The sequence below is a fragment of the Drosophila arizonae genome, chromosome 2 (assembly GCF_054131065.1).
Source record: "Drosophila arizonae isolate 15081-1271.41 chromosome 2, UAZ_ARI_1.0, whole genome shotgun sequence".
In the NCBI taxonomy this organism is placed as follows: Eukaryota; Metazoa; Arthropoda; class Insecta; order Diptera; family Drosophilidae; genus Drosophila; species Drosophila arizonae.
This window is the reverse complement of record NC_142922.1, coordinates 31,184,049-31,196,488: the sequence shown is the minus strand read 5'-3', so window position 1 is coordinate 31,196,488 and position 12,440 is coordinate 31,184,049. Positions and strand designations below refer to the sequence as shown.

The 12,440-nt window shown below is 44.0% G+C and overlaps 3 protein-coding genes across 7 annotated transcripts in view; 1 reads left to right on the top strand and 2 right to left on the bottom strand.

Moving 5' to 3' along the window:
- The first annotated feature begins 759 nt into the window (after nt 1-759).
- Nucleotides 760-1,916, top strand: LOC108609328 (protein takeout). The gene is made up of 4 exons (XM_018001098.2): nt 760-920; nt 981-1,218; nt 1,315-1,454; nt 1,507-1,916. Exons 1-4 carry the CDS (start codon nt 845-847, stop codon nt 1,812-1,814), a joined length of 762 nt encoding a protein of 253 aa, XP_017856587.1. The 5' UTR covers nt 760-844; the 3' UTR covers nt 1,815-1,916.
- On the bottom strand, nt 1,900-4,618 carry bam (bag of marbles). 2 transcript variants are annotated; one of them, XM_089462790.1, is made up of 3 exons: nt 3,266-4,618; nt 2,838-3,211; nt 1,900-2,776 (listed from the first exon to the last, which is right to left on the bottom strand). In XM_089462790.1, exons 1-3 carry the CDS (start codon nt 3,655-3,657, stop codon nt 2,259-2,261), a joined length of 1,284 nt encoding a protein of 427 aa, XP_089318916.1. In that variant the 5' UTR covers nt 3,658-4,618; the 3' UTR covers nt 1,900-2,258. The 2 variants fall into 2 exon arrangements, with proteins under 2 accessions (XP_089318916.1, XP_017856620.1); XM_018001131.2 differs by having other exon boundaries at nt 2,838-3,208.
- A 149-nt stretch (nt 4,619-4,767) lies between these two features.
- The window catches only part of LOC108608672 (uncharacterized), a 34,410-nt gene continuing 26,737 nt past the window's right edge, over nt 4,768-12,440 (bottom strand). For all 4 annotated transcript variants that reach the window (XM_089462783.1, XM_089462785.1, XM_089462784.1 and 1 more), the window contains 8 exons: nt 10,283-10,399; nt 9,762-10,197; nt 9,442-9,690; nt 8,974-9,233; nt 8,741-8,882; nt 8,517-8,666; nt 8,271-8,448; nt 4,768-8,210 (listed from right to left, as the gene is read on the bottom strand). In XM_089462783.1, coding sequence (XP_089318909.1) covers nt 5,650-8,210; nt 8,271-8,448; nt 8,517-8,666; nt 8,741-8,882; nt 8,974-9,233; nt 9,442-9,690; nt 9,762-10,197; nt 10,283-10,399 — 4,093 coding nt within the window. In that variant the 3' untranslated portion in view covers nt 4,768-5,649. The remainder of the gene's footprint in view (nt 8,211-8,270; nt 8,449-8,516; nt 8,667-8,740; nt 8,883-8,973; nt 9,234-9,441; nt 9,691-9,761; nt 10,198-10,282; nt 10,400-12,440) is intronic.

Here is a 12,440-nt window from a genome sequence, read left to right as displayed (position 1 = left end):
TTAGCTTATTTATTCCAAGTGCAATCAACAGTTATATAGGTTTATCAGTTGCAGTCAGTTAAGAACGTTTTAGGTAGGTCAAGGGTGCCTGGTATATTAACCAGTGGGTTAACAAGAGATTTGGGTGTTCACCGAATTGTAAATGTTCTACAAATTATTCCCTAAATATTTTATTAATGATTACTTAGATATTAGGTAAAAAATATGAGAAATATTAGCATTTTTAGTGGATAATTGCAATTATATGACAGCCCAATAAAAACTGCATTTGGGCTATAAAAATATCAAGATTGTTATTGCAAATAGCTGTAATAGATGAAACAAAGTATTTTTGTAACTTTGATTAACAACATAACCATTACACGTAAGCTGGGAAGAGGGGAAAGCCCGCTTGACATACCCGACTAGATATACCCTGCATCCTGCGTAGAGTTGATTTCAGTTTCGATTTTGAAGGCAAAGGTATCTTAAAATGAAATTATTTAAAACTAAAATAAAAACGACTCAGATTGATCAACGGTTGAAACAATAAAGATGCTATATATATACATATATAACAAAATGTCTCCCATACTTAAGTGTCGGGTATTTGAAAAAGTGTGTACAAAAGCTGCCTAAGCAGACGCACGAAATCTCGATGACTTTACGAGTCGAATGAGTAACTCAACAACTGGGGAGCAGAGAGCTCAGATAAAATTGAAATACAGCAGTATAATAATAAAATATGTATTTTTAATAGCTTGCTCGCGACAGATATGCCCTATAAAAGGGAACACCTAGAAGTAGCTCCCACAGTTTCTCTCCAAAGTCAGACCCGCCATCATTTTAGAAAAATCACTTCACAATGGATATATTTATAGTTTCCCTATTGATCATCAGTAGTTTGAATATGTACTCCTGTGGCTCGAGCTCTGATTTACGTAAGTATTAAATATGGAAATAGTCGATCAGAATCAAATAAAGGTTTAGCCGTCTTGCAGCTGGAAACATTACGAAATGCAAAATTGCGGATGAAAAGTGCTTGTTGGATGGCATGAATTATGTGCTCAATAATTTTGCTACGACAGGCATCAAAGAGCTGGGATTGGTTAAATTGGATCCGTTGCATATCAAGAAGTTCAGCCTTGCCAAAAACCCCAACAGTCCAGTTAGCATCGATATGACTTTCAGCAATGCGGAATTGATCGGTCTCCGTAGCTCGCAAGTTAAGCGAACTTCGTAAGTGATTAGTAATTCCGTGCATATATACATATATATATATAGCCAATATGAGCAGATCGTATTTGATATGATTGACAATATTCGTTCCGGCAGCACTTTCACGCGCGAGCTAAGTCGCCCGATTGCTTTCGAAATGTTTTCACCCAAATTAACACTCAAGGGTCCCTATAGCATAGATGGAAAAGTTTTGATACTGCCCATTGTCGGAAAGGGCGATGCGGAGATAAGCCTGGGTTTGTATGAGCTTCTAAGTTGTAAAACATTTAGTGTTTATGTGATTCATAGATAATGTCAAGGTCAGCGCCATTGTGAAATTCGTACCAGTGTCCAAGGGTCCACAGCAAACCTATGCAAAGGCGATTGAGGTTAAGATCAAGTTGGAGCCATCTCGTGCTACCTACAAGCTGAATAATCTTTTTAACGGCCAGAAGGATCTCAGCGACAATCTTCATGTCCTGATCAACGAAAACTGGCGCGAGGTCTTCAGTGAACTACAGCCTGATATATTCGGTGCTATGGGTCTGATCTTCAAATCGGTTTTAAATAAAGCCCTATCCAAATATCCCCTGGAGCAGCTCTTCTCAGACCCTTAAGTGCTTTATATACTTGCGTGCTGTTGTATTATATTGTAAGAAATTATACAAGAAATTTACTCTAGATTGATTGATTTATAAATGGTTTTAGGATGAAACAAATCTGTTTTATTGTACACATTTTCATTAAGTGCAAGAACATTCCCTAAACTTTAAAGATAAATAATTCATTTTAAACATATCCTTTCATTAAAATCGATAATGTAATATGGTTTTACAGCTTCTGTAAATTTACTTAAAAATAATAAAATTAACACAAAATTAATTCAATTCAAAATTAATTCAATTTCAATTAAAACTAAAAATACTTTCTTCTGCATTAAGTTTCAGTGTTGATTATAATCTATGATGCGATTCATTCCGTTCTTAAATTGGCGACAAATTTGTTGCTTTTCTGTGTGACTTGCTTAATCCATGTAAACAATTTCCGTCTCGCTCGAGTCTCTAAGCCCGATTACATTTGGGAACATGGGAGCGATGATTCACTCTGGGCGGTGATGATGGTGCCAAACCGAGAATGTCGACACCAAAGACCATGTTCTCTATGCCGTCTGCAAGCTCATCGATAAATACGGGTGGCAAAGGTGGCAAGTAAATATTATTCATGATCTTGGGTGGTTGGCACAAATCAATGATCTCGGGTGGGAAATAGTTCTCGGGTGAGTTGAGCAGTGCGGTTAAAAAGTCCTCGTGTTCCTTAGCACAACTGACCACATTGCGCAGCTGATAGTGCTCGGCAAGGACCTGTTCTTCAATACTAAATTGGCGGCACTGATCCGCATGCGACTCTGCGGCCGCCAGTGCCAAAGCATTCTTATTCATCTCCTCGAGACTTGCTGTCATGGTTGCTGAATAACGATGCTCTAGATCCATTTCCCAGTTGAATACATACACGTGAATGTGAGCAGACTTCAAACGCTCTTGCAGATCTTCCATTACTATTTCCATCTGAGCAGCATTCTCTGAGGATGAATGGGCTCAATCGAATTTGGAATCTAATATCTAGTTTAAATAAAAGCTTACCGTTCGCCAAACGACCGATAAGATGCAAATTGCGTTGACGCATTTCCACATTTGTGAATTGCTTAAGAATTCGGAGGCCCTGCGCGGTTCCATTGATTAGCTGATCGCATTCAACGTACTTGGTGTAATCGAAGTGACGATTGGACTCCAGTAAGCGACGCAGTCGTCCAATGAAGCGATCCAACTTGGTGCAAACCACATGCACTTGATGGCGTAGGTTCAAACTTTTCGGCTTGGTGTGCTTGCTGGGCAACTCGAAAACATAATCAGACGGTACCGAGTTCAACTGATGACTGGGAAAGTCTGCATTGAGAAGCTCATGCAGCGCCTTGAACAAGTTGATCAGGCGCAACACAATATTACGCTCGCGGCTGCTTAAATGAATTTCAAATATAAAATTGTTATCGATATCGCTTTGGCGCACTCACCAGTTGCCAAACAGCTCAATCAACTTCATCTGGTCCCTGGTAAGCTCCACCGATATGTTCTCTTTTTGCAGTAGGTTTGCATATTGGATCGCATTTGATTTCAGCTTCTTCTGATGATCAGTGTTGCTCGACAGGATCTGACGCCTTCCCATGAGCCGTGACTCAATGCAACCAAATCTATGGAACTCAAACTGTGGAGCACTCGAATCGAATGCTAGTTCGTGCACTCTGGGGTTAAATTCTTGCAAAGCGCTCTTAGCAGCACCGCCTTTGCTGCAACCCGCAATCTGTACAGGTTGTTGGTCGTCAATCAAGAAGCACAATTCCGAGTAAAGCTTTTGCAAGTTATAGTTTAGCTGCTGATCTTCAGCGTCGATTGTATTTTCATTCATTTCTAACAAGCTTTAATAACTTTGCGCCAAAAAATGAGTTTTAGTAACGCCTGAAGAAAAACCCGCGAGCGCCAAGCTGTCTAGTCTGCGAGTTTTACTCAAGTACTGAACGGAATGAAATCCGCGCGAAAGTTCGCGCTGCAGACAAACAGTCTCGTCTGTTAGCCTTAGTGATGATCGGTTGCCTATCGATATTTACTCATCAGCCATTATTCGCACTGGGCAGCACTTGAAATGTGAAAACGATAATAACAGTGGATAAATGTATCAAAGTTTACAGAGATATGTAATTGCAGGGCGCGCTGTTTGCGGCGCTTTCCAAGACTGATTTACAGTAATATGTATTTGAAGATCTATGATTTAGTTTATTGAAAATCGTGTCTTCGGTGTATTTATTGAATTTATTTTTAATGTTTTAATTTTGTATGATATACACAAACAGTTATATGTTTTACATTGTACATTTTGCTTTTTAATATGTATACTTAATATGTATTATTACTTGTAGTTATATTTGTATATGTGTACGTATTACTTATGCAAATGGTTATGTTTAATATATGTTTACCAGAATTGAAAACAAAACAGAAACAAAACACCATTTAGTTTGGATTAGCACTACGAAATTTGTTTTATATTCTCCTCTGATTGATTAAATATTATTATTGCTGTAATAATAAACAATAGACGATTATAGATTAGTAAAGCTACAACTTAGTGCGCATTCTTGTACTTCAATAAAAGACTCTACATCAAATGGGACATAAACAATAACAATAAATCATAATGGATCATCAACAAACTAGTATTGCAAAAAAAAAAAAAAAAAAAAAAAATAGTTTAAACACTTACAAAACATTGGATTTCCACTAATTCATTTTTTATATCACAAGTTAAAATTTTGATTATTGTTTGGTCAATTTTCTTTTTGTTTTGTTTGATATATATGTATGTATGTATACGTAAGTATGTATTTAGTATGCATATGAAATGTATGTAAATTGTATATGTATTTCATATATATATATATATATGTACATAAGAAAATATACTAATGCCGTAATTTAAAGATAAGCACATTTCATAAACATTGTATTATAATAATATTGGTTTTTGGTTTTTTGTTTTTAGATATTTAGTTATAAATACATATGTATATAAATTGGTCTACACTCAAGTCATGAAGTTGCTTCAATTGGTTTAGCGTTAACAATTAGATACATAGTAAAAAGATGAAAGATTTATTTGTATTTTAGAAATTATTGTTATTGTATTTTAGTATTAGATTTAGTATTAAAGAGGTTACACAGAAATTCAAATTCGAGATAGTTGCATGCAGTTAGATTTGATGGTTCTATAGAAGTTTATTTATTGATTATTATGTGGATTAAAATCGTGTTCAGCCTTTGAAAAGGTTCCTCCCTTTCAAAATGAAAACTCAACATAAAATTTGGAATTGCATAGAAGAACTTAAAGATTCAAATCTTGCGAAACTTATAAACAAGATTACCAAAAGCTAATTTACAATATAAAATATGACACCTTCTAGATATAGATAACATAGGACTCAGTGAAGAAAACATAATTGCTGCTATATAGTTGACTTTGGTTCTACTCGTATATATGTCTGTATGTATATATGTATCTGATCGTGTTCAGATATGTATGTATGTATTCATAGATTTGGTTATGTTCGAGTTTCCGCTATTATTAGTTAGCCTAAATTCAGACCAACGACTCTCTGACGTTGCCTTTTACCTGTAAAATAGTTTCAGATTCTGTATAAGTAGGGTATATTTGATATAGGGTATTTAGCTAATTAGTATTTAGTATTTAGTTTGATATTTGAGTAGATATAGGGGCGGGCGATATGTCCTTGTCGTGGTCATGGGCGTAGGTTAGGATCACGTTCTAGGATCGGGTCGCGTTCGCTTCAAGGTTGACTTAATGTTCCTGCTCATGCTTCTTTGTAGGATCGGGTCAGAGTGGCTTTTAGGGCGAGAAGACGCGCAGACTGCGCAACAGGGTGGCCAGCACATTGGCCAGACACTCTGCCTGCAGGGCCAGCTGGCCCGCTCCGATGGGTCCGATCTGCACGCCAACCAGTTCACGAAAACTACTCGCCACATCGTGCACCTTGAGCACGATGTTGCGCGTCTGCAGCGGCGCCGAGGTGTGGCGCGTCATGTCCTGAGCCAGCTCTGTGATGCGTCGGATAGCCGTCAGGCAAGACGTGAGGTGATCGGGTAGGTTTATCAGCGTCATGTCGGACATGGAGGCTACCAGAAATTTGCTGGCTGTGACTAAGGCCAAAGTCTGCTCCGTCAGCTCGTTGCGCGCGCGTTGGAACTTATCCTCATCGATGCTGGTGCCGCCGCCAGCCGACTGGGCGGCCGAGCATTGGGCGGCCACCTGGTCCAGTTTGATCAGCAGCCCAGCCATGGCCACATCCGTTTTGGCCAGCAGCGCCTCGCCGTCGATAAGGTGTCCATTCTTGATGAATAGCTTTTCGCCGTGTAGCTGCTGAGGCTTCTTCGGCAGCGTGGGTTGGCCACCATTGGAATGCGCGTTGGGTAGGCGGGTGGTGGCCGGTATAGGCGGAGATGTGTTGCTGGCGGGTGTGGGCGTGCCATTGACGGGGCGTGGGCGATTGGCTATGGGTGGCAGCGGAGGTTTCTTGGGCGCACTCACCGCCGATGTAGCCGGAGTTGCTGTCTGCGGTGTGGCTGGCTCCGAGCTGGCTGTGGGGCTGCTGCGTGGGGGCAGCTGTGGCGGGCACAGCTCACGCAGCGGCACACTTACCACCGGCTGATGACCGACGATTCGCACCTGCTTCTTGGGAGAGTACCTCTGCAGCAGCTCCGCGCTTTTGGGTGGACGCGCCGGCGGCGGAGTCGTTTGCTCTATGGTTGGGGTGCGCGGTGGCGGCTGCAGTGGTGCTGCTTCCTCGAGTGGTGCTGCCTCTTCCTTTTTGGATGTGGGACAGCAGCTGAATTTGCTTTTTCGCTCCACGGTGGGATACTCAATGACATGCGAGGCCTGGTCCTTGTGGTTGTTCTGCTGGATGCTGTTGTTGCCATTGGCAACGGCCTGGAAAAACTCGCGCTTGGCCTGCACCGAATTGCTGTAGAGGCATTCCTCGGGTCGCTCGGGCTGCGCCTCTAGGTTTGGCGGCGGGGGTATAATGAAGGACATGATCTCCTCGGGTGTCAGCTCCTTCGCGGGCGTTGCTTTCTGCGTGGGCGGCGCCACCAGCATCTGTTGCAGAAAGCTGTCCAGCTCCTCGGCCTTACCCTCAAATCCTTTGGGTGGTGCCGCATTCAGCAGCGACAGCGAGTCTAGCTCGTCGGGCGTCTGTGGTGGGGGTATGGCACGTAGATCAATTAAGTCCGTGTCCGTCTCAATGAACGTATCCTCGCGCACCTCGAAGCCATAAATCTCCGATAGCTGGCGAGCAGCGACATCTGTGTCGGGCACATTGCTGATCTCTTTGAGCTGTTGCAGATACTCGCGCAGATTGTAGTCCTTTGTCTCAGCCCCAAAGTGAGTTCCATCCGGACTGTGCAGACCAAAGCTGCTGCGTTGAGCCAGCTGCTGGTGCTGCTGCTGCTGCTGTTTGCTGCTCGCCTGCAGCAGCTGCTGGGGCCGTCGAGTCGTCGGCGATTGGGCTGGCGAGGCTACCGATTCGGAGTCGCTTTCGCTCTGCGAGAAATCTGTGCCAAGAGCCTGCAAATCGCTCAGCAGCTGACTGAAGCCATTGAACTTCCTTTGAGGCCGTGGACTGGAAGTGCTGCACAGGCTCGGCTTGCGCTTGGGTGTGGCAGGTGTGGGCGGTGCGGATGCAGAGATCGGCTCCGGTATGGCATTGAGACCCTGCGTTATGCCGGTCAGTTCATGGCTAATCGTCTCGGCCAGCAGAGTGAGCGAGTCGCTGTGCTTGAGCGAGGGCTGACTGACGTGGTTGCTTTCCTCCGTGGAGGACACTTTGCTGCTGTTCAAGCTGTCGCAGTCACTGTCGAACTCCAGCATAGCCACACTCTGGCCCATCTGCTGCTGCGTCTGCTCCCGCTGCTGCTGCTGTAGTTGCTGCAACGGCACCTGCTGCAGCTCCTGCTCCTGTTCGCTGAGATACTGTTCGGAGCATTGAACGAGTTTCTGCAGCTCCTGGACTCGGCGCAGCACCTGCTCGTTCTTCGCCTCTACCGCCAGCTGAGTGCGGCTTTCGCTGCAGTAGTTGCTGCCGCTGCTGTCGCTCAAACCAGAGTCCTTGGCCGCCTCCTCCAGCAGCTCGGTGGCCATCACGCTATGCAAGTCCAGATCGGTCGCATAGCTCAGCTGCTGCTGCTGCTGCACGGGCTGCGGCTGCGAGAGCACCGCCTGCTGTGGCATTGGGTGATATGGTGGCGTCATCAGGAAGTTCACGCTGTGCGCCCGATTGTGGAAGGGCAACAGGTAGCTCCAGCTAGCCGGCAGCACCGTGTGCTGCGACAAGAAGGCGGGCGCATTGTCCTCCTCGTTCGGTTCACGTTCCCGCAGCACGTTCAGAACATTTCCTGAAAAAAAGGACCCATTGCGTTAAGCCAACTTGAATCTAAGGCACTGTACTGCATTACCTGTCAGCAGGCGGTAGTAGCCGCCTAGCACCAGGCTAAATTCGCACGCATCGCGATCCTCCATTATGAACTTGACAGCCCGATCGCCCAGCATGTAGATCGAGACGCTGCAGGTGATGTCGTCCTCGCGATGCACCACGACATGCGTAAAGTCCTCTATGGCCGAAATGGGCTGTGGCTGTTGTTGGTTGTTAATGTGAATATCATGTAAAAACTACCCATTTAAAATATACCGTTCCTGCTTACCACTGAATTGCGTGCGCTGGATATTTGGCTTAGACCGAAGCGCGGACTCACGAGCAGAACGCGCTCCATGCCCTCTCTTTGGTTTGTGCTGAAACATTTGGCGCCGTAGCTTGGTAAACTAGCGATTATATCTAGATAATGGAGCTTCGCCTGCAAACACGATAATGTTCCATCAAAAATTCACATCGAATAACACCTCCATATTCACTTTAATTTTAGCTTACCTGCAGCTGAGTTAAGACTTTGCTGGACCCCGTCATCTCCGCATTGACCTTCAAGAAGTGTGAGAAGAGTCGACGGAGCTCCTTGCGTTTCATGCCCTCAAATAGACTAACGGGCACAAAGCGTTCCAGACCAAATTCACGTCTAGTAAAAGAGAGAGAGAGAGAGAGGGAGAGAGGTAGATAGATAAAAGTGTCAAGGAGCGGTAAATGCAGATTGTTGTCGGGACACTCACTCGACCAGCTTGACGGTGAGCTTGGCAGGCGCAAAGTTGTTGGCCAGCGCATGCTGATGCATATGCAGAGCGGCCAGACGTAGAGCCAGCTCCGGCTGCAGCTCGGGCGCGAAGCGCTCCTGGTTGACGTCGTTGCAGCACTGCATGTACAGATAGTCCAGTGCGTTCAGATCTCTCTGGGCCAGCTCTGCCGCCGAAATGGGCACGAAGGTGATGCGGAATAGGCAGCGCAGCTTGTGAGCGCCCGGTCGGGCAGCAATCTGCAAAGGCAATACAATATGCATTACAGACAAGCAAATAAATAAATGGATGGTATCGGACGTATACAAGTTTCCTCAATTCAAATGTAAGGTCTCTTGAGATCGGCCTGTTCATACGGACAATAGGGCGGACGTAGTGGTAAAGCGAATCAAGACTATGTATATACACTTTACAAGTGGATCTATAATAGTCCGCCTATTGACTTACCCGTGCCAATGACTCCTGCGGGTCGAGTAGCGTGAGCTTGTTGCGTTTCAGACTCTTGACATGCTCTAGCACCAGGCTGAAGAGCTCACCACAGCACAGGCAGAGCTTGTCCAGCAGCGAGCTAACCACATCCTGTACTGTTGTGGTGGCATCATACTTGAACGACTTGGTCTGTCCGTTCTCCAGGAACACCTTCAGCACATTTGCCATGGGCGGCACACAAATGTCGCCTAGTGAGAAGGCCGAGGGCTGCAACAAAGTTATCGCAAGCAATGTCATAACAGTCTACAATGGACTCATCCAGGATGAGTTTGACTTACCGGAAACAGGGGCGCTCCATTGACGCACACGCTCTCCGCGAATCGAACTCGACTCGGACGCGTGCGCAGTTTGGCCCGTTTGCCGGCGGAGAGTAGCGTCGACTTTCGTCCGGGCAACACGCAGTGCGCCATGGGCTGGCAGACGAGCAGCGAGACCTGCGTCTCGCAGGCCCGCACCAATTGTATGACATGATCCCGTGGCGCATCCTTCACATCCTCCCCATTAACAGCCAGTATCTGATCACCTGGCTGCAGCTTTCCTATGCTGGGCCCGCCTTCGGTAACAAATCGCACAATAACCGGCCGCTCGCTGCCCGCCACAAAGCCGAAGCCGAGACTAGCGCTGCGTTGCAGCTGCACGAGCCGTGGCTCCGGCGGATGCTCGTCCCAGCGTATGCATTCCGGCGCCTCATACGTAGTCGTCTTATTCAAATGGCTATGCGGAGCGAAGGAAATTTTAATGTTGGTTATACGCCACTAGGATGTGTTGGTTATACACCACTTGGATGAGGTCTACTTACTTGATATAATAGGAACGACCCTTGGAATCTATGGCACGCTCCCAGCCGTAGGAGAGCTCCTCATGCTTGCTCCAATCCTCGCAGGCGGGCAGCCAACCAGATGACTGCGTCAAGTGGCTATCAGAGAAATGAGAAGAAAGGGAAAAAATGTCAATAAGCAACTGTCAATTTACAACTGAGCTTAAAATACTAGTTAATGATTTTGAATGAATCAATTGATATTTGTTTAACTTTATTTTAAATAATAATCGGAGGTACACACAGTCGCTTATGCTCTGATTATAATTTGGTTATTATCTTAGTGCCTTTCTATGTGATTCTCAGAGATGTATAATTATATACTTCCTCTCCGATTGCTTTACGATCTAAAATATCTAGGCAAACACTCAACCCTGAACTTGTCGTCAAGCAATTTCCCCCTCCAATTGGACTATGGCCCCATTTTTGTGTGCTGTCTGGCGAAATGCATTTCAATTGAGATTAATCAAACCTAATTGGGTTATTTGCGCGGCTTTGCAACAAAGTGCAGCCATAATCGGGCTAACTCAGGACAGTCCCTGCCCCATGTCCATGTCCATGTCCATGACATAATCGTGCGCTCAAGCCAAGCCACCTTGGTGGCTTCCGTTGCTGTCTTTCTTCATTTCCTGGGTGCCACACAATTGAGATAATTAGTTTTGCACTTTGTCCGACGGCTGAGAGGCGAGAATCGCGACCCGAGAGCCGACAGCCGAGAGCTGGTTAGCACAGTAGCTGGTGGAGCGCATGCCAGACCCAACCATTGTTCATTCATTCAGAGAGGCAGGCTGTCTACCAGCAACCCACCCAGCAGCCCATTTGCATACCCTTATGCCGCATGTGCCATACTCGTCCGTGCCCTGAGCTCTTATGGCATTTGATGTGCAACAAAGTGTAAAATTATTTAATAGAATTTCGTGCATAATCAATTTATGTGCAGCAGCCAGGCATTCAGTCAGAGAGAGGCAGTCAGCCAGCTCGACAGTCCGACCCGATCCTTTGAAAAGGACACACTCGGCTGAAACAAAGGCCATGAGCGTGGGTGTTTGGCTTATTAATACTCTGCAAACGATACGGATATCTACATTTATATATATTACATATGTTTTTTTAGTATTTAATATTTTTTTATAAAATTATTATATAATTTGACATCAGCTGAAATTCAGAACCCAATTATATTTTATTCAGTAAATAATACAGATGCATTATCATATACAAATTTAACTCTGAATATTTGATTGCTTGGTACTAAAGAGTTCAACATTTTCTGGATGCATCAATAGTAAAATTATATTAATATATTTGAAGAAGATGTATTACGAATTGCATTATAAATTCCATATACCTTCAGGAATTAAGAGTATTTTAAATGCCAAAAAGCCTACGATAATTAAGTTAAGACACAATGCGAAACTCAATTAACCTATATAGCAATGTACATATATGTATACGAATATATATTTCTGGGGCTGTTTCGACTGAAAAATAGGCTGTAAACAGCAATGCTAACTTCAGGCTTTGTATTGTTAAAAGCCAATTATAAAGAAATATGAATTCATAAAGAAACATGCAAGCGGATCGATTTAAGGCCATGCAACCCCTAAGACTGAAAAAATACCAAAGCTAAATCAGACTATAGCAGAATCATGTAATAATAATTTTATTATATTATATAATAAATGTGCATATCAATATGTGTATATTATTGTTTGTATTTATATTTAAACACACATATAAATTGTATATCCTATTCATATGTATAACGCATTTTAATTATTTAAAAATAAAAAAAAAAATAAACAAGTAAGAAAGCTCTAGTCGAGACTGCTCGACTAGGAGATACCCTGAACCCTCTAATCTGATATTCTAATCATTCTGCACTTTTGTGCACACATACATACAGATGCATCCACACGCACGCATAAGCCTGCGCTCTGCTAACTGCGCAGTAAGCAGCGACTGCGCTTGGGCTGCGCTGCAGTGTGGGCAATATTATGAGAATTTATTTGTCGAATAATTTCTTTTGTAAACATATGATCTTAATGAAACTTTTAGAGTGTAATCATATGGTAAATATGTGTGTACATTCCAAAGCACAAGTCTCTAGTACTTGAAATGCGTTTTTTACAAATTGGGA